The sequence below is a fragment of the Oncorhynchus clarkii genome, chromosome 14 (genome assembly GCF_045791955.1).
Source record: "Oncorhynchus clarkii lewisi isolate Uvic-CL-2024 chromosome 14, UVic_Ocla_1.0, whole genome shotgun sequence".
Taxonomy (NCBI): domain Eukaryota; kingdom Metazoa; phylum Chordata; class Actinopteri; order Salmoniformes; family Salmonidae; genus Oncorhynchus; species Oncorhynchus clarkii.
In genome coordinates, this window is record NC_092160.1 from 17,748,802 (window position 1) to 17,771,639 (window position 22,838).

The following is a 22,838-nucleotide window of genomic DNA, read 5'->3' on the forward strand; positions in this document are numbered from 1 at the left end:
TAATTCCGTTATCTATACATAGTCTTAGGCGTAACATTGCCGTTTCCCCACATTCCCCCAAAATAACATTGTTAAAAGTTTGCTCACAAACGAGATTGTCGCTGCCATCTTGATTACCGCTCTGAGGATTCAACCTGAGGAAAGGTAAACATCCTCATGAATTATGCATACATCTATTTACCACGTCAATTATTCAGAAGATATCAGTTGCTTGGTTTTTGCCAGGGGGTTGTAGTTTGTGGAGAAAAAAACACTACAATAACAGTGGCTGAATTTAGCTCCCTTAAAATGTGCAATTATTTTCTTGTTATGAGTTTTGTCAGTACCTTGTGATATTGTACATGGAATTGTCTTGACTGTTTTCAATAAGAATAATTCAGTAATAGTAGTTCTTACAAAAATAACTAGCCTACTTATGCAGAATATTCCTCTATGCTGACGACCATCTTTGCAAATATGCAACTAACCCCAATAGAATGTTTATGTAATGTGCCAATTTCCCCACCATGGAGCCAAAGGAGTGATTCTACAGAAAGTTATACCAGCACAGGCAGAAATCCGGCCTCATCCCCTAGTTGCCTACCTGAGGGTCTGACAGGTTAACAGTGAAGCCATCTTATCAGATTCTTACACATTAACAAGTGATTAGCCGTGTTGATAACTGAAGCTCCTCTGTTTACTTTACCTCAGACACGTTTCAAGCCAGCAGCTTATTGCTATCTTTTTATGAGCTCATGTTTAAGATTGTGATAAATGAGTTCAGTCTCATTTAGGTAGTATTGATTACAGCCAGGTATTACTACTGTAGCTGGAATACTGTAGGTTATAAGATAGCCTTAGAAACGGTACCCATTTATTGTTCACTCACTTGGGTTTGGAAATAACGATCTGTAATAAAGCACAGTGAGGGTACTATTTCATAGTTTTGACGCCGCACCCCCTCACCCTGCTCATAACCAACAATAATGACTAATAAGGACCTCCGCACGTGACGTGGCCTGAAGGCTCCTGCCTCAACAGCCGTGCTCACCGAACCGCCCTACAGTCAATATGCATATTCATAAGGTCTGGAGCGTCAGTGCTTCCAAATGTCTATTTTTTTGGTACTTAATTTTTTAAATATATTTTTAATATATATTTTTAAACTTCTCTGGTTTTCCATGCTCTGATGAATGAATGCAGTGTAATGGTGAAATGTAACAGTCCTGAGCCTTTTTTGAAGCTTACATTGAATGTTAGCAGTGTGTTAGTGACCACTGCACTAGCTATCATGCTAATGTTCATCAATATTAGCAGTGCGTTAGCATTAGCATAATATCTAGTGCGGTTGTCATCAGACTGTACGATTGTTTATCCCATGCGTAACTCTGTTTTTGTTGCACTGCTTTGCTTTCTTGGCCCGTTCGCAGTTGTAGATGAGAACTTGTTCTCAACTGGCCTACCTGGTTAAATAACCTCTCTGGGATCGTTCAGGACGCTAGCGTCCCACCTCGTCAACAGCCAGTGAAAGTGCAGGGCGCAAAATTCAAAACAACAAATCTCATAATTAAAATTCCTCAACTATACAAGTATTTTACACTATTTTAAAGATACACTTCCCGATTTCAAAAAGGCTTTTCGGCGAAAAGGTCAGCAACTAGTCACAGAAAGCATTCAGCCATTTTCCAACCAAAGAGAGGTGTCACAAAAAGCAGAAATATAGATAAAATAAATTACTAACCTTTGACAATCTTCATCAGGTGACACTCCCAGGACTTAATGTTACACAATACATGTATGTTTTGTTCGATCAAGTTCATATTTATATCCAATGTTCAGAAATGCCTCCAAAACATCCAGAGAAATTGCAGAGAGCCACATCAAATAACAGAAATACTCATCATAAACTTTGATGAAAGATACATGTTTTACATAGAATTAAAGAAACTTGTTCTTAATGCAACATTTCAAAAGTCACATTTCAAAAAAGCGTTACGATAAAAGCACAATATTCATTAACCTGTTGCGACGACCAAACCCGGATCCGGGATTCTATTTATAGACCTAAGCTCATTACCATAACGCAACGTTAACTATTCATGAAAATCGCAAATGAAATGAAATAAATATGCTATCTCTCAAGCTTAGCCTTTTGTTAACAACACTGTCATCTCAGATTTTCAAAATATGCTTTTCAACCATAGGAAAACAATCATTTGTGTAACAGTAGCTAGCTAGCGTAGCATTTAGCGTTAGCATTAGCGTTAGCATTTAGCAGGCAACTATCACAAAAACAAGTAAAGCCTTCAAATAAAATAACTTACCTTTGAAGAACTTCTGATGTTTTCAATGAGGAGACTCTCAGTTAGATAGCAGATGCTCAGTTTTTCCAAAAAGATTCTTTGTGTATTAGAAATAGCTCCATTTTGTACATCACATTTGGCTACCAAAAAAAAATAAAAAATTCAGCCCTCAAAACGCAAACTTTTTTCCAAATTAACTCCATAATATCGACTGAAACATGGCAAACGTGTTTTAGAATCAATCCTCAAGGTGTTTTTCCACATATCTCTTCGATGATATATCCTTCGTGGAAGCCTGGTTTCTCCTTGCTCTCAAATGGAAAAATAATTGCACCTGGCTTTGCGCTCCAATTTCGACGCAGGGACACCAGGCGGACACTTGGAAAATGTAGTCTCTTATGGTCAATCTTCCAATGATATGCCTACAAATACGTCACAATGCTGCAAACACCTTGGGGAAACGACAAAGTGTAGGCTCATTCCTTGAGTTCTGGGGCACTTACAGACAATATCTTTGCAGATTCTGAAACTTCAGAGTGTTTTCTTTCCAAAACGGTCAATAATATGCATAGTCGAGCATCTTTTCGTGACAAAATATTGCGCTTAAAACGGGAACGTTTTTTTTCAAAAATGAAATAGCGCCCCTAGAGATCCAAGAGGTTAATCTGAGATCAGCATTCAGCCACAAAAGGAAGCCATACAGTTACCTGCCAAGTTGTGGAGTCAACAAAAGCCATAAATAGCATTATAAATCTTCACTTACCTTTGCTGATCTTCGTCGGAATGCACTCCCAGGTCTCCCACTTCCACAAGAAATGTTTGTTTTGTTCGATTACATCCATATGTATGTCCAAATGCCAACGTTTTGTTCGCGTTTAGTTCACTATTCCAAAGGCACAATGCGCGAGCGCAAAATCCAGACAAAGTCGAGTTCCATTACAGTTTGTAGAAACATGTCAAACGATGTTTACAATCAATCCTTAGGGTCTTTTTATAATGTTCAATAATATTCCAACCGGACAATAGCGTATTCATTAGAGGAAAAAGAAGGAACGGCGCTCCCGCGTGACCGCGCAGTAAACAACTGATTGGCCTCAGCCTAGTCCACTTGTTGAAACAGCTCTTATTCGACCCCCTTCCACAGAAGCCTCAAACAACGTTCTAAAGACTGACATCTGCTGGAAGCCTTGGGAAGTGCAATTTGGCCCATAGACACAGCATATTGGATAGGCAATCACTTAAATGAAACTACAAACCTCAGATTTCCCACTTCCTGGTTGGTTTTGTTATATGAGTTCTGTTATACTCACAGACATCATTCAAACAGTTTTAGAAACTTCAGAGTGTTTTCTATCCAATACTACTAATAATATGCCTATATTAGCATCTGGGACAGAGTAGCAGGCAGTTTACTCTGGGCACCTTATTCATCCAAGCTACTCAATACTGCCCCCGTCACCAAGAAGTTAAATAAAGGTGATATTAAAAAACTAAAAATAAAAAGTCTAGGCCTGTACACCCTATTGATCCCATGTATTGTCATCTTATAAATTAATACATTGAAGATTCCTACTTGTAAGTTGCAATTTAGAACGCAGGGACAATTCTGATTTTAAGAAATATGGTAGTCCAAAGAGTGCATAACACCAACTGCTCATTTTAGCCTAGCATGCATCCTATTTGCATGCTTAAGGAATCTCACTGTGCTGTTGTTCTTAGTCTTTATCCTGGCAGCTCAAGTGGAGGGCGCTAAGCTCATTCACATGGCTCCTAGATTCCTGCTACTAGCTACTTAGCTTTGTGTAATGTGTGTTGGTGCCAAGCTTAGCTAATAATTTCAAGGTAGCACCAGGGGGAAACAAGTGTTGCCCCACACCAACATTCCTACCATAGTGTAGTGCACATTTTTGAAAACAAGATTGCTGGCCTTCTCTTTGTCAGGAGTCAGGACAGCCACTGATACTGTGTTGCGCCCAGCTACTCTGTGACCTTGCCCTCCTACATAAAGGTTCCACCTGCTGTCTGGTTGCACTGGGCAATTGATAAAAATATCCCTCAGTCCCCACACTCTTTGTCAATAGATATTCAAGGATAGCAGTCAATGTCCTCTCACTCACAGGAATACACACATGAACATACCACTGCACATATTATTGATGTTACTTCCACAATGACACACACTTTGCACAAGCATTATGCACCCGCCTGCCTGCCTGAGGTGTACGTGTCTCCTACAACATTTTGGATAAACTGTTGTCCTTGCTATTTTGAATGGGCTGGGGGCCTCATGAGTCCTGCTTGGCACACTGACACCGATGGGGGCTGGGACATGTTTGTGCTGAACTGACAGTATAAACCTACTATGTGCCATTTTCACATACTTGACAGTAGACAACACTGATCTGGTGACCTTCACCACTGTCTGTGTCTCTGTCCTCTGCCTCTCTATACACTCATACCCTCCTTCCAGTCAGCTGCCTTACTAAATACTTGAGGTTGACCGATTAATCGGAATGGCTGATTAATTAGGGCCGATTTCAAGTTTTCATAACAATCGGAAATCTGTATTTTTGGACACCGATTTTGACGATTTTTTAAAATGTATTTTTACAAAAATTTATTTTCAATGACGGCCTAGGAACGGTGGGTTAACTGCCTCGTTCGGGGGCAGAACGACAGATTTTCACCTTGTCAGCTCGGGGGATCCAGGCTTGCAACCTTACAGTTAACTAGTACTTGTGCACTCCACAAGAAGACTGCCTGTAACGCGAATGCAGTAAGCCAAGGTAAGTTGCTAGCTAGCATTAAACTTATCTTATAAAAGTCTATCAATCATAAGCACTAGTTAACTACACATGGTTGATGATATTTCTATATATTATCTAGCGTGTCCTGCGTTGCATATAATCTGACTGAGCATACAAGTATCTGACTGAGCGGTGGTAGGCAGAAGCAGGCGTGTAAACATTAATTCAAACAGCACTTTTGTGCGTTTTGCCAGCAGCTGTTCGTTGTGCGTCAAGCATTGCGCTGTTTATGACTTCAAGCCTATCAACTCCCGAGATGAGGCTGGTGTAACCAATGTGAAATGGCTGGCTAGTTAGCGTGTGCTAATAGTGTTTCAAAAGTCACTCGCTCTTAGCCTGTGTTTTTTTTCCCCTTGCTCTGCATGGGTAACGTGGCTTCGAGGGTGGCTGTTGTGTTGCTGGTTCGAGCCCAGGGAGGAGCGAGGAGAGGGACGGAAGCTATACTGTTATACTGGCAGTACTAAAGTGCCTATAAGAACATCCAATAGTCAAAGGTTAATGAAATACAAATGGTATAGAGAGCAATAGTCCTATAATTCCTACAACCTAAAACTTCTTACCTGGGAATATTGAAGACTCATGTTAAAAGGCCCATTCCTCCATGCAGATCTCCTCTGGAGCAGTGATGTTTTGGGGCTGTTGCTGGGCTTATTTAAAAGGTCTTAACCAACAATGTGGTTTTAAGAGAACACCTTTAAAAAAGTAAGAGATAAGAATAACAAATAATTTAAGAACAGCAGTAAATAACAATAGCGGGCCATAGACAGGGTGTGCGGGGGGCACCGGTGTCGAGGTAATTGAGGTAATATGTACATGTAGGTAGAATTCTTAAAGTGACTATGCATAGATAATAACAGAGTAGCAGCAGTGTAGAAGGGGAGGGGGGGGGGCAATGCAAATAGTCTGGGTAGCCATTTGATTAGCTATTTTGGAGTCTTACCGTAAGACTTAACAGTGAGTGGTCTCTGGCTAGCACCAGAATGTATCCAGGCACAAGACCTTCTCTAACTAATGGACGACACAGATGCCTCTTCCTCCCGACATGTCTAGGTTAGGGAGCGGTGGAGGGCAAAGCATAGGCGTTGTGTGTTTTTTGTCTTGGCACTGTCATCTGAGGAATGCAGTCTTCACCCCTGATTTGACACACAAGATGGCCACCTCTACTGTCATGGTAAGGGGATCTATTGACACTGGGACTTTGCTTGGTGGGATGGATGATCAGATTAGAGGCCTAACCTGGTTAAGGATCAAGGTCGGAAATCAAAATGGCGGCAAACATACTGATAATGGGGCTGTTTTTCTCTCTTTTTTTCCCACCACGTCACCGATCGCTAGGTTGAGCTATGAACTTGTTGCCACGTCTCATTGCCCTCTGAAGATATGGCGAAATCATCACTCTCAGCCGGTGACAAGTTAGCAATCTGTTGCAAATCTAGCACGGCTCTGCTCTGAGTCGCAGGAGATTCATTTATGCTTTTCACAGCTTTTCACCTAAACAGAACCACAATCTCTGTGCGAAGCGTCCCAGATTAAAAAGCCACGTTCTTGACGTGCCTGCCTGCCAGGGATCGGGGACACCGGCATCTTAAGGCGGAGACATGCTAATAGCTGAGGTAACTGGTCGATGACTCATTGTTTTGATGGATTGGAGAACCAGACTAGTTACACAAGGCATGCCAACAGGATGTGGCTCACAGAACTTAATGTTGGCAACAACTTCTCATCAGTGACAGACCCATGCTTTCCCACACGTGGCCTTACTGGTGTATCTCTGTCATGTATGCCCAGTAGTTGAGTGACTGTCTCCTGATATACTTTTGAGGAATACTTTTAAAATACATCCTTTGTTCTTTCCTTCAAGGTGATCACTGATCTGCTAAAGAGATGAATCCCATTGACTATCAGCTGTTTAAAATCTCTATTTTACGATGTATTGGAGGCTGCTACTGTTGACTGAATGCTACTGTTGACTGAGTGATGGAGATTATGATGGTAACACTGTCTTAACCAATGACAGGAGTGGGTATTATGTAACTTCCCTTTGTAAGGTCAATGCACCCAATGAAGTGCTCATTACACTCATCCCATGGTGAGTTTTATGACATGTTATTGGCCATATCATTTTAATATCCTGTGGAAACCAAAAGCCACATTAACCACAATGGCCTATCCCACATTTAGAATACTCACAGCAATCTCAGATATTGTATCATTATAATATATAGGCTCATATGTTACAACATTGGATGTCTCTTAGTTAAGACAATCAGGTTTAAAATAGTAATAAATCAGAATTTGGTGGGTGCTTGTATTATCAGTGGTGATCCTGGAGCGATTAGGGTTAAGTGCCTTGCTTAAGGGCACATTGACAGATTTTTCACCTTGTCTGCTTGGGGATTGGACCTTTCGGTTACTGGCCCAACATTAACCACTAGACCACCTGCTGTCCTCTTTGTAAGTCCAAGTTTACCTTCCGCACAGGACTTTACCTTCCCCATAGGTCTTTAAGGTTGTGACCCCACCTTTTGATGACTCGCCTACAGTGTCAGTGTGATAAGATGCAGGGTGGTTTGCATTCACGCTGACCCAAATGAATGTACCAAATACTCATTCAGACCATTGAAAGGAGCGGACAATTAAAGCTCCCTATCTTGTTTGCAGACACATCAGTGGATTTGAGATGAGGTGTGGCTGCCGTTTTAGAATTTAAATGAGGCTTTGTTGTTCGTGTCCTTCCCATTTTATTGAAAGTGAAAGGGAGCGATTTGAGGTCCAGTGGACGATTGCTGACTGGAAGCTCTAAAATGTTTTATGCCAATGTTGTAAATTCTTCATCATGTTATAGGCCTCCTCTTAACTTGAATCCAGGATCTCAGTGAATGTGCATGGTTTTAGCTAAACATTAATTTCCTCCTGGAACTCTCTCTGCTCAACTGATTGTCATGTCTATCGACACGTTGGCCCATAGCCCTGTTCTGTACCCTACTGCTCATGGAGTTACACAACAAACTATAGATAATGGAGACTGGAGAGGCAGCCTTGGTCATATTGCCCCCCAAAACAAAGAACACAAGGCTAACATTGTTGGCTAATGCCCTAATGTCCTGGGAGGAAATACCTCTGCTAGTTTGCCTACTGTATGGTACACTACACTGCTACTGTCTGACTCCGATCCAGAGGTGTAGTGAAACATTAGATCCCCCTGACCTAAGGAAATAAGCAGGAATTGGATGGTAACAGAGAAAAATGTCCCAGACCCCATAAAGACAAACATCTGGTATTTAAAAAATGTGCTTGAATAGCACTGTTATTAAGGACCCTCATTAAATGCTTGCTTTATTTCTCTTTCGCTGTCTCTCACACACACTTATCAAACTTGACATTGCTTGACTCTTATCCCACTCCCCTACCTTGAGTCTATACAGTCATTGCCGTCAATATGCAATACCAGATACCCCCCCCCCCCCCCCCCCCCCCCCCCAGTGTTTTGCGGTTGGCCCCAACATCTCAAACATTATCCAATCCAAAAACACAAAACCGGAAAATGAATGGTAGCATGGTAGCGAGAGGCAGTGGAAAAATGGTGTCCCTCGCATTCTTTCCATGGAGCTAATCTCAAGAGTCAATCTGAAATATTTAAGACCAAAGCCACAATTGATGGGTCTGCATATTTGTCTCTCTCACTGGAGCTCCTGAGTGGCGTAAGAGTGGCGCTCTTTCCCACACTGCTATAGTAGGCCTATGGGAAAACACACCAGTAACATGCCACCTAGTGGTCATTCTTGGTAAGGTCTGCTTCCATGTATGGCAATGGGAAATTAGACTTGTGCGCTGGTGTTTGGAATCTTCTTTTACAACCCTTCCTTTAGGTTATAGTCTGTTACTGTCGGTGATTGGATAAGTCAAAGCAAGTTGTTCACCTACCAACCTCTCAAATCTGTGATTAAGCCTACTTTAGGGAAGACTGAAAAATGTCAGCTAAGCTTTCAACAGGGTCTTGTTGTCCCGTGTGAATCCGCATGTTCACGGTTCATTCTATGTAAGCAACATTGAGGCATAATGAGTCCAGATTATCCCTCCCAAAAATGGAATTGGCAGTATTTGTCTTGCTTAAAATCATTGTGTAGCACCTTTAGTAGGCCTAGTAAAATATGAGAATATGACTCCATCTAGTCACAATATGTCAATATGTCTTATTTTGGTGTTATCAATTTCTATTCATATCAGCTTGCTGGATAATTTGTTTCAATGTACTGTGCCATTTTATGTTAAATCCCAAATAAATTGGCCTGTCCTGTCCTTGTACAGTAGATGGTGCCAGAACCTAGCCAGTCTCCAAGCAGAATTATAAGGCCCACACAGTATACAAATCAGTGAGCGACGTCAGAACAGAACATAAGGCTATAATTTGGCTGGGGATATCACTGCATGATGTAACATGGGTCGAGGTAACCCAGTCTATTAGGCTGGGGATATCACTGCATGATGTAACATGGGTCGAGGTAACCCAGTCTATTAGGCTGGGGATATCACTGCATGATGTAACATGGGTCGAGGTAACCCAGTCTATTAGGCTGGGGATATCACTGCATGATGTGTAACATGGGTCGAGGTAACCTGCAGTCTATTAGGCTGGGGATATCACTGCATGATGTAACATGGGTCGAGGTAACCCAGTCTATTAGGCTGGGGATATCACTGCATGATGTAACATGGGTCGAGGTAACCCAGTCTATTAGGCTGGGGATATCACTGCATGATGTAACATGGGTCGAGGTAACCCAGTCTATTAGGCTGGGGATATCACTGCATGATGTAACATGGGTCGAGGTAACCCAGTCTATTAGGCTGGGGATATCACTGCATGATGTAACATGGGTCGAGGTAACCCAGTCTATTAGGCTGGGGATATCACTGCATGATGTAACATGGGTCGAGGTAACCCAGTCTATTAGGCTGGGGATATCACTGCATGATGTAACATGGGTCGAGGTAACCCAGTCTATTAGGCTGGGGATATCACTGCATGATGTAACATGGGTCGAGGTAACCCAGTCTATTAGGCTGGGGATATCACTGCATGATGTAACATGGGTCGAGGTAACCCAGTCTATTAGGCTGGGGATATCACTGCATGATGTAACATGGGTCGAGGTAACCCAGTCTATTAGGCTGGGGATATCACTGCATGATGTAACATGGGTCGAGGTAACCCAGTCTATTAGGCTGGGGATATCACTGCATGATGTAACATGGGTCGAGGTAACCCAGTCTATTCAGGCTGGGGATATCAGTCTATTAGGCTGGGGATATCACTGCATGATGTAACATGGGTCGAGGTAACCCAGTCTATTAGGCTGGGGATATCACTGCATGATGTAACATGGGTCGAGGTAACCCAGTCTATTAGGCTGGGGATATCACTGCATGATGTAACATGGGTCGAGGTAACCCAGTCTATTAGGCTGGGGATATCACTGCATGATGTAACATGGGTCGAGGTAACCCAGTCTATTAGGCTGGGGATATCACTGCATGATGTAACATGGGTCGAGGTAACCCAGTCTATTAGGCTGGGGATATCACTGCATGATGTAACATGGGTCGAGGTAACCCAGTCTATTAGGCTGGGGATATCACTGCATGATGTAACATGGGTCGAGGTAACCCAGTCTATTAGGCTGGGGATATCACTGCATGATGTAACATGGGTCGAGGTAACCCAGTCTATTAGGCTGGGGATATCACTGCATGATGTAACATGGGTCGAGGTAACCCAGTCTATTAGGCTGGGGATATCACTGCATGATGTAACATGGGTCGAGGTAACCCAGTCTATTAGGCTGGGGATATCACTGCATGATGTAACATGGGTCGAGGTAACCCAGTCTATTAGGCTGGGGATATCACTGCATGATGTAACATGGGTCGAGGTAACCCAGTCTATTAGGCTGGGGATATCACTGCATGATGTAACATGGGTCGAGGTAACCCAGTCTATTAGGCTGGGGATATCACTGCATGATGTAACATGGGTCGAGGTAACCCAGTCTATTAGGCTGGGGATATCACTGCATGATGTAACATGGGTCGAGGTAACCCAGTCTATTAGGCTGGGGATATCACTGCATGATGTAACATGGGTCGAGGTAACCCAGTCTATTAGGCTGGGGATATCACTGCATGATGTAACATGGGTCGAGGTAACCCAGTCTATTAGGCTGGGGATATCACTGCATGATGTAACATGGGTCGAGGTAACCCAGTCTATTAGGCTGGGGATATCACTGCATGATGTAACATGGGTCGAGGTAACCCAGTCTATTAGGCTGGGGATATCACTGCATGATGTAACATGGGTCGAGGTAACCCAGTCTATTAGGCTGGGGATATCACTGCATGATGTAACATGGGTCGAGGTAACCCAGTCTATTAGGCTGGGGATATCACTGCATGATGTAACATGGGTCGAGGTAACCCAGTCTATTAGGCTGGGGATATCACTGCATGATGTAACATGGGTCGAGGTAACCCAGTCTATTAGGCTGGGGATATCACTGCATGATGTAACATGGGTCGAGGTAACCCAGTCTATTAGGCTGGGGATATCACTGCATGATGTAACATGGGTCGAGGTAACCCAGTCTATTAGGCTGGGGATATCACTGCATGATGTAACATGGGTCGAGGTAACCCAGTCTATTAGGCTGGGGATATCACTGCATGATGTAACATGGGTCGAGGTAACCCAGTCTATTAGGCTGGGGATATCACTGCATGATGTAACATGGGTCGAGGTAACCCAGTCTATTAGGCTGGGGATATCACTGCATGATGTAACATGGGTCGAGGTAACCCAGTCTATTAGGCTGGGGATATCACTGCATGATGTAACATGGGTCGAGGTAACCCAGTCTATTAGGCTGGGGATATCACTGCATGATGTAACATGGGTCGAGGTAACCCAGTCTATTAGGCTGGGGATATCACTGCATGATGTAACATGGGTCGAGGTAACCCAGTCTATTAGGCTGGGGATATCACTGCATGATGTAACATGGGTCGAGGTAACCCAGTCTATTAGGCTGGGGATATCACTGCATGATGTAACATGGGTCGAGGTAACCCAGTCTATTAGGCTGGGGATATCACTGCATGATGTAACATGGGTCGAGGTAACCCAGTCTATTAGGCTGGGGATATCACTGCATGATGTAACATGGGTCGAGGTAACCCAGTCTATTAGGCTGGGGATATCACTGCATGATGTAACATGGGTCGAGGTAACCCAGTCTATTAGGCTGGGGATATCACTGCATGATGTAACATGGGTCGAGGTAACCCAGTCTATTAGGCTGGGGATATCACTGCATGATGTAACATGGGTCGAGGTAACCCAGTCTATTAGGCTGGGGATATCACTGCATGATGTAACATGGGTCGAGGTAACCCAGTCTATTAGGCTGGGGATATCACTGCATGATGTAACATGGGTCGAGGTAACCCAGTCTATTAGGCTGGGGATATCACTGCATGATGTAACATGGGTCGAGGTAACCCAGTCTATTAGGCTGGGGATATCACTGCATGATGTAACATGGGTCGAGGTAACCCAGTCTATTAGGCTGGGGATATCACTGCATGATGTAACATGGGTCGAGGTAACCCAGTCTATAGAGCGTTGAAGACCAACCTAGTTACGTTTTTTTTTAGTTCTAATTCAGCCAACGGTCTGAACAGTGTTTTGTATTGCATGAATGTTGTGTATTTTGATGGGACATAGGATATCCAAGATAGGCCCTAACTTTGCATAATAGCCTATAGACCTTGTCTGTTCAATGGGCATACGTTATAAACTCATATGTGTGATTGTTCAAATAATAACTTGCAAAAGATCACATTTCAGCTTTGATCGGCTCAACAGATTTGATCTATGGTCTTGTTTGTAGTAACTCACACTTTGGTATGACCCGCAGGTCATTTTAAATTTTTTAAATTTTTATTTTTTTGTTGAATTTTACCCCTTTTTCTCCCCAATTTCGTAGTATCCAATTGTTGTAGTAGCTACTATCTTGTCTCATCGCTACAACTCCCGTACGGGCTCGGGAGAGACGAAGGTTGAAAGTCATGCGTCCTCCGATACACAACCAACCAAGCCGCTGCTTCTTTAACACAGCGCACATCCAACCCTGGAAGCCAGCCGCACCAATGCGCCGGAGGAAACACCGTGCACCTGGCCACCTTGGCTAGCGTACACTGCGCCCAGCCCGCCACAGGAGTCGCTGGTGCGCGATGAGACAAGGACACCCCTACCGACCAAGCCCTCCCTAACCCGGGCGACGCTAGGCCAATTGTGCGTCGCCCCACGGACCTCCCGGTCGCGGCCGGTTACGACAGAGCCTGGGCGCGAACCCAGGACTCTGATGGCACAGCTGGCGCTGCAGTACAGCGCCCTTAACCACTGCGCCACCCGGGAGGCCCTCGCAGGTCATTTTTAACCAAACACCAGCTCCCCTTTCTCAATCTTTGACCTCTAACCTGAGGTGCTTCAAACCGGTTGACCTCTCCATTCATTCCCCTTGGTGTCAGACGGTTTCAGAGCCCAGAGCTTGGCGTCAGCTGACAAAGTTGAGACAAATGAAAGGAAGCACCACCCGTCCTGTTTCCTTTTTGGTCTCTAAAATGTATCTTTCTTAGATTAGGTGCTTTGCGCAGGCATTTTCTTTGGGCCTCTAAGTATGTTGCCTTGAATGGCAGAGGAGGTGTGTCTGTCTACGTGTCTGTCAGGTTTTTTCTTTATTTTTACTATTTTCTACATTGTAGAATAATAGTGAAGATGTCAAAACTACAAATTAATACATGGAATTATGTAGTAACCAAAAAATTGTTAAACAAATCATATGTATGTATATGAGATTCTTGAAAGTAGCCACCCGTTGCCTTGACAGCTTTGCACACTCTTGGCATTCTCTCAACCAGCTTCATGAGGTCATCACCTGGAATGCATTTAAATGAACAGGTGTGCCTTGTTAAAGGTTCATTTGTGGAATTTCTTTCCTTAATGTGTTTGAGCCAATCAGTTCTGTTGTAACAAGGCAGGGTTGGTATACAGAAGATAGCCCTATTTGGTAAAAGACCAATTCCATATTTTGGCAAGAACAGCTCAAATAAGTAAAGAGAAACAACAGTCCATTACTTTAAGGCATGAAGGTGTCAATCTGGAAAATTTCAAGAACTTTGAACATTTCTTCAAGTGCAGTTGCAAAAACCATCAAGCGCTATGATACAACTGGCTCTCATGAGGACCGCCACAGGTAAGGAAAATCCAGAGTTAACTCTCCTGCAGAGGATAAGTTCATTAGTTACCAGCCTCAGAAATTGCATCCCAAATAAATGCTTCAGAGTTCTAGCAACAGACACATCTCAACATCTACTGTTCAGAGGAGACTGCTTGAGATTTTTGGTTTCAACTGCTGTGTCTTTGTGAGACACAGAGTAGGTGAACGGATGATCTCTGCATGTGTGCTTCCCATGGAGGAGGAGGTGTGATGGTGCTTGCTGGAGACACTCTGTGATTTATTTAGAATTCAAGAAACACAAACAGCATGGCTACCACAGCATTCTGCAGCGATATGCCATCCGACCTGGTTTGCGCTTAGTTGGGACTATCATTTTGTTTTTCAACAGGAAAATGACCCAACACATCTCCTGTGAGGCCTATTTGACCAAGGCGAGTGATGGAGTGCTGCATCAGATGACGTGGCCTCCACAATCACCCAACCTCAACCCAATTGAAATGGTTTGGGTTGAGTTGGATCGCAAAGTGAATTAAAAGCAGCCAACAAGTGCTCAGCATATGTGGGAACTCCTTCAAGACTGTTGGAAAAACATTCCAGGTGAAGCTGGTTGAGAGAATGCCAAGAGCGGGCAAAGCGGTCATCAAGGCAAAGGATGGCTACTTTGAAGAATCTAAAATATATTTTGATTAGTTGAACACTTTTTTGGTTACTACATGATTCTGTGTTATATCATAGTTTTGGTGTCTTCACTATTATTCTACAATGTAGAAAATGGTAAAAATAAAGAAAAACCCTTGAAAGAGTAGGTGTGTCCAAACTTTGACTGGTACTGTATGTATTAGGGACAGCACTGGTCATTTTAGAAAGGTTGTTTGGCTCTTAGAACTGCTGACTCTTCATGTCTGTCTGCTGTTAACACGCTGACCTTTTCCCCATGATATTCCAACACCCTGCACCCGGTAAAATCGTAATGTTAAAATGCTAATAAACTGACACATCTCCTCTATTTCACACAGGACCTGGAGATAGTCTACTCCTATCTGCATGGAATGGAGGCCCTGTCTAACCTCAGAGAACACCAGCTGAGGTGAGAGCTCCCACATTGATTCAGATTGATCAAATGAATTACACATGAATTTATACTCGTTAATTACATGGATGGTCTGTGATTAGCAGTTGCACAATACCCTGATGAGACTAAAACTATTATTAGATGGTAACACCTTAAAGGAATGTTGTTTTCCTCTGTGGTAGCTAGTTCTCAGAAACTTGTTTTTCTCCTGCTTGTTTTGAATCCTTGAGCAACAATAATATGCATGACATGCTCTGGGCTGTTTTTTGGAGTTTGTGTTTTTTGATATCGCTGTTTACTAAGATAAAGTTTCACAAATGCCAAGGCACACAAGTTACTTTTAAAATACTGACATTTCCTTCCTCTTAAAATGGTAAACTCAGTAGAGAGCTTCTACAAACTCGATAAACTAAACTTTAGTGAACTCAACCATCCATCTGTTCTATTGTATTTGTTAACTTTGCTGTCACTGTCTACTCTCTTCTCTCCTCTCCCCCTCTCGCCCCACCCCTCTCCTCCCCCTCTTGCCCCACTCCTCTCCTCCCCCTCTCGCCCCACTCCTCTCCTCTGTCCTTCCTTCCTTCTCTCTCCTACAGGATAATGTGTGAGACAGTGCGCTATGAAAGACACGAAGCCAATGAAGTGCTCTATTAGTAAGTACCCTTGTGCGTGTATGTAGGTACACATTCTTAATAAATCATGTCTAGATATTCTCTGCTGGAAGCCTTTACACAAGACATGGTCAGAGTCCAACTTATTGACAAGCTGCGATTATGCCCCGTTAATGACGCGTAGCGAAATGTATGATTTAGAAAACAAATGCCTGTGTGCATCAGCACGGTCACCAGAAACCCTCTGTGCTGCCTAGGCGTGAATCTAAACCACTGAAGCAGAGAGACCTGCAAGTTCGTCCGGAACAATTCAATTTGGCCTACTTGACAAGTCATTGAGTTGTGGTTGATAACAAAATGCAAGCTTTAATGGCTACCAGAACCTTGTCTTGATGGTTAGTTCCTGGCTAGCTAGGCCATTTGAGGTAAGCCTCTGTGTGTTGTCTTCCAATTGAGACAGATAAAAAGATAATGGTGTGTCTTGAGAGGGTTGAAACCGCTTGGAGCACGACTGTGTTGTTTTAGTTCTCCCGACTGCGCAGTTTTAGTTCTCCCGACTGTGTAGTTTTAGTTCTCCCGACTGTGTAGTTTTAGTTCTCCCGACTGTGTAGTTTTAGTTCTCCCGACTGCGCAGTTTTAGTTCTCCCGTTGGCACCGTCCACTCCATTTTTCTACCCCAAGACATCCTGTTATGATTCTAAGAGCCTGAGACCCTCCTGGATATATACACACACACTCACACACACTGACTGGAAGACGCACACACTGACTGGAAGATGCACACACTTGACAAGAGGTTTTGCTGTTGTCATCCATATCTGATGAGAAATAATGACCTTTTATAGAAAACCGTGTGCACATGCACGTATAGGTGCAGGAGACGGAAGTTCATCTGATTGACCTCTACGAGATCGGTTGATGCTAATTTGCGCTAATGTGACTAGAATGACGTAATAATCAGCAAAGTTTCCAGGACCTAGACAGGTCTTATATGGGCAGAATTTTTTAATTATTGTTAATCTAACTGCATTGTCCAATTTACAGTAGCTATTACAGTGAAAAAATACCATGCTATTGTTTGAGGAGAGTGTACAACAAACATTTATCACGGCAACTGATTTGATACATTCACCTGTGAAGGTAAATAATATACTTTTATTCAGTAATCTTGCTCTGATTTGTCATCCTGAGGGTCCTAGAGATAAAATGTAGCATAGTTTTGTTTGGTAAAATCTATTTTTATATTCAAATGTAGGAACTGGGTTCTACAGTTTGAACCCCTGCTGCCTCTGCCTCCACACCCACCCCGCCCGGCCATCTAGATCTGTGAAAGTTAGTGTATAAACTAAGGATCCATCATGTATGACATTCCTGTGAGTGTGTGTGTGTAAACTTAAATGTTGTATTACCATATTTTTGTACGTTACCAATAGTTATGTAGTTGAAAATGTATCAATTGACAAATCAGCACATTTGGGCAGACTTAATACAAAATACTGTGCAGTATTGCAACGCTTGACTGGATCAATCTAAAACTTGGCACACACACTGCTGCCATCTAGTGGCCAAAATCTAAATTGAGCTTAAAATGCAATGTTATATTATGGTTTTTCTCTTGCATTTCAAAGATGATGGAACATCTTTATCTTTTACCAGATTTGATGTGTTATATTCTCCTACATTAATTTCACATTTCCACAAACTTCAGTGTTTCCTTTCAAATGGTATCAATAATATGCATGTCCTTGCTTCAGGTCCTGAGCTGCAGGCAGTTAGATTTGGGTATGTCATTTTAGGTGAAAATTTAAAAAGGTCTGATCCGTTTTTTAAGAGTTTATAGGAATTGCTTCATTTAGATGAGAGCCAGGATATTCCAGAATGATTATAGGACTTGCTTGTACACAGTGTAAGGGGATAAAGAATATGTACATAAGGATATATGAATGAGTGATGGTACAGAGCAGCATAGGCAAGATACAGTAGATGGTATCGGGTACAGTATGTACAAATGAGATGAGTATGTAAACAAAGTGGCATAGTATAGTATAAAGTGGCTAGTGATACATGTATTACATAAGGATACCGTCGATGATATAGAGTACAGTATATACGTATGCATATGAGATGAATAATGTAGGGTAAGTAACATTTATATAAGGTAGCATTGTTTAAAGTGGCTAGTGATATATTTACATCATTTCCCATCAATTCCCATTATTAAAGTGGCTGGAGTTGAATCAGTGTGTTGGCAGCAGCCACTTCTGTTTAACAGTCTGATGGCCTTGATTGTTTTTCAGTCTCTCGGTCCCAGCTTTGATGCACCTGTACTGACCTAGATGGCTCGGGTGGTTGATGAGATCTTTATGGCCTTCCTGTGACATCGGGTGGTGTAGGTGTCCCCCCGGTGATGCGTTGTGCAGACCTCAGGGTTGAGGGCGGTGCAGTATTGTAGAAGTTTGTGAGTGCTTTTGGTGACAAGCAGAATGCCCTATACGTTGAGTGTGAGGTTGTTTTCCTGACACCACACTCCGAGGGCCCTCACCTCCTCCCTGTAGGCCGTCTCATCGTTGTTGGTAATCAAGCCTACCACTGTTGTGTCGTCCGCAAACTTGATGATTGAGTTGGAGGCGTGCGTGGCCACGCAGTCGTGGGTGAACAGGGAGTACAGGAGAGGGCTCAGAACGCAACCTTGTGGGGCCCCAGTGTTGAGGATCAGCGGGGAGGAGATGTTGTTGCCTACCCTCACCACCTGGGGGCGGCCCGTCAGGAAGTCCAGTACCCAGTTGCACAGGGCGGGGTCGAGACCCAGGGTCTCGAGCTTGATGACGAGCTTGGAGGGTACTATGGTGTTGAATGCCGAGCTGTAGTCGATGAACAGCATTCTCACATAGGTATTCCTCTTGTCCAGATGGGTTAGGGCAGTGTGCAGTGTGGTTGAGATTGCATCGTCTGTGGACCTATTTGGGCGGTAAGCAAATTGGAGTGGGTCTAGGGTGTCAGGTAGGGTGGAGGTGATATGGTCCTTGACTAGTCTCTCAAAGCACTTCATGATGACGGATGTGAGTGCTACGGGGCGGTAGTCATTTAGCTCAGTTACCTTAGCTTTCTTGGGAACAGGAACAATGGTGGCCCTCTTGAAGCATGTGGGAACAGCAGTCAGAGGACACACACACACACACACACACACGACACACACACACACAACAATGGTCCAAGGTCAATCGATATGCTGATAAAATTTGGGGAGTCTTGTTTTCAGATTAGCCTTGTTAAAATCCCCAGCTACAATGAATGCAGCCTCCGGATAAATTGTTTCCAGTTTGCAGAGAGTTAAATAAAGAGTTTTTGAGTTCTCCCATTGGCCAAAAGTAGCAGTGGGGGGATGTTGTCAAGAGACTGGACATTGGCAAGAAGAATGCTGGTGTGCGCGCTGTGCCCGTACCCTGCTGGTAGCTTTGTCCTGTTTGTAAGGCAGCTAGTGTGACAACACTTTCAGTATGTAATGAAACAGTCTCTTTAAGAAATAACACGTACCCACTGTATGTGTGTGCACTCGTCTGCCGGTGGTCATGTGTAGTATGTATGCATGCATGAATATTTTGGCACAGGGTAGGGGATTCCTCTTGTAGACATTCATACTCTGGTTCTCTTCCTGAATAAGTGCTGGGAGCAGACAGTGGGAAAATAAGATGCAGTCTCTCCCTGTGGAGAATCTGATTTAAGAATCTTTAGCTGTAGTGGTGCCCTTAAGGTAAACACAGTTCCTGAGATGAAAGCATGGACAGCACATTTTGGATGGGGAGGTGAAGGACTCTCAATCATAGACAGCACATTTTGGATGGGGAGGTGAAGGACTCTCAATCATAGACAGCACATTTTGGATAGGGTGATGGACTGTCAATCATAGACAGCACATTTTGGATAGGGTGATGGACTGTCAATCATAGACAGCACATTTTGGATAGGGTGATGGACTGTCAATCATAGACAGCACATTTTGGATAGGGTGATGGACTGTCAATCATAGACAGCACATTTTGGATAGGGTGATGGACTGTCAATCATAGACAGCACATTTTGGATAGGGTGATGGACTGTCAATCATAGACAGCACATTTTGGATAGGGTGATGGACTGTCAATCATAGACAGCACATTTTGGATAGGGTGATGGACTGTCAATCATAGACAGCACATTTTGGATAGGGTGATGGACTGTCAATCATAGACATGCTGTCAATAGTAGACGGCACGTTATGCGTAGGGAGGTGGACAGTCAATTGTTACAAGGCTAAGCAACTCTGATCTTACATCCACTCCAATTCTGTCCAAACCTGAAATCCCAAAGTGAGGTTGATAGTGTGTGTGCTACAGGCGATACACTGCCATCTTAGTACATCAGGTTATAAACCAAGAGTATTACACTTGACAGGAATTGATTATACCCTCCAGCAGTCCTCATCTCCGGGTTTCCCTCTTCCCTGGTATGTGTGTGTGTGTGTGTGTGTGTGTGTAGTGCTCAAACCCAGGTCATTGTGTGTGTGTGCCTTGCGTCCCCTGTGTGTGTGCAGAACTCTCACGCAGCTGATGGAAAGTTTTCCCCTCACCAGCTCCAACTCCCAATAGGGTCCTACTGTAATCAGCCGGGAATGTGCCCGCTCGCTTCTGGAAACAAGGTCATCTGATCTGGGAAAAGAACTGGGAGAAATAACATGTCCCATCCAAACAACGCTCAAGGAACATTGCATTTCCATCCTTCTGAATGCACAGATTTTTGTTTACTATGAGAAACGTCACTCTAATGGAGAAAACACACCGTACTGTTGATTCAATGTGTCAGCTGAGGCTATACTGGCTGATGGCAATGAGTGATGGTCTCTGTTGGAATTGGGGAGTGTCATGTCAGTATTGGGGTTAGCAGTATTCTGTAGTAAAAACCATCATATAAAACACTGCAAACAGTGGATGCACCTCAGGAGGAAGGGGAGGACCATCCTACGCAGTGAATTTGATCAAAATAGTGAATAATAATAAATGTTTTATTTATTTTTTAGATATGAATATATTTAGTATAGTTTTATGTCACCAAATAACGGATTTAAACCCTGTTTTGCAATAAAGGTATACAGTAGCCTCAACAGCACTCCGTAGGGTAGCACCCTGGTGTAGCCAGAGGACAGCTATTTTCTGTCCTCTGTGTACATTGACTTCAATACAGAACTTCGGAGGCTCATGGTTCTCACCCCCTCCCAAAGACTTACTATAGTAATTATAACGACTTCCAGAGGACGTCCTCCAGCCCATCAGAGCTCTTGCAGTGTGAACTGACATGTTGTCCATCCAATCAAAAGTGACTCAGTGAGATGCTAGTTGAACGGTTTTGAACAAATTAATTTCTTTAAAATTGTATGAACTGTGTGCCGGTGATCAGGGGTGTATTCATTCCGCTAATTCTGTTTTGCGAAACATTTCTGAAATGGAAGCAAACGGAACAGAACGGGGCTGGACCTACCTACATTTGTTAAAAAAAACTACCTTGGTTTTGTTGCAAAATGTTAGCAACTGTTTGGGCTAATGATTACACCCTAGATCTGCTAGATGCTGGCAAGAGTGTGCATGTCACTCACCTTGATTACTCCAATTTGTCTCTGTACATGTGCACCTATGTTATAAACTTTCATTTGTAGGCTAGGTTTTAGCAATCATGTGTATAGGGCAAATTTGAGTATCATGTAGTAGATTAAACCTATTGATGTTAGTGAATGGAATCTGAATGACAGTCATCCAATATGCTGTAATAGAAATAAGGCCATCAACTGCCACTAACTTTTGCCTTGCAAAAGTATTCAGACCCCTTGGATTTCTCCACATTTTGTGTTACGAAGTGGGATTCAAATGGACTTGTCATTTTTATCAACAATATACACAAAATACTCTGTCAAAGTGGGCCATTTTAATTGTTTTTTTTAAGATTAAGAAAAAATATAACATAGTCACTGCATTCGAAGTATTCAGCCACCTTTTTCCCGGCAAGATTAAGTTAGTAAAGGAGTAAAATTTGGCTTAACAAATCACAAAGTTACATGTACAAAAATAAATGACCCTTCTGTCCCCCAAACAACATCTGTAAGGTCCCTCCATCATGTATTGAATTTCAAGCATCATAAAAGGGGCAGTGATTGGTAGATGTGTAACACTAACAAATCAGACATTCAATATTTCTGTAAGCATGGTCAAGTTACTTATGTTATTAAACCACTAGACAACTCAAAGATAGTTGTCCTTCTGAAGTGAGCTGCAGGGCCGGAATGAAACTGCCCAGGTGTGTCACCATGTGGCCATTGGGGATTTTAAAACCGCTACAGGGTTAAATGGCTGTGAAGGGCGAGCTGAGGACGGATCAACATTGTCGTGACTCCCCGATAATATAAATATACAGAATACAAATATTCCAAAACATGTATCTTGTATGCATCAAGGCACTAACTGCAAAAAAACATGGCAAAGGAATACACTTTTTGGCCTACATTTTCAAGCATGGTGGTGGCTGCATCATGGTATGAGTATGCTTGACATCAGCAAATACCTTTTCAGGATAAAAAGAAACCGAATGGAGTGAAGCACAGGGAAAATGGTAGGGCAAACCTGCTTCAGTCTGCTTTACACCAAACACTGGGAGAAGAATTCACCTTTCAGCAGGACAATAACCTAAAACACAAAGCCAAATTTCAACTGGAAATGCTTACCAAGATGACCGTGGATGTTCCT

The 22,838-nt window shown here is 43.0% G+C and overlaps 1 protein-coding gene across 15 annotated transcripts in view; it reads left to right on the top strand.

Annotated features, from left to right (window-relative positions):
* Positions 1 to 22,838, top strand: part of LOC139366366 (rap guanine nucleotide exchange factor 2-like) — a 149,774-nt gene that overhangs the window by 32,736 nt on the left and 94,200 nt on the right. For all 15 annotated transcript variants that reach the window (XM_071103760.1, XM_071103764.1, XM_071103762.1 and 12 more), the window contains exons 2-3: positions 15,405 to 15,475; positions 16,057 to 16,113. In XM_071103760.1, coding sequence (XP_070959861.1) covers positions 15,405 to 15,475; positions 16,057 to 16,113 — 128 coding nt within the window. The remainder of the gene's footprint in view (positions 1 to 15,404; positions 15,476 to 16,056; positions 16,114 to 22,838) is intronic.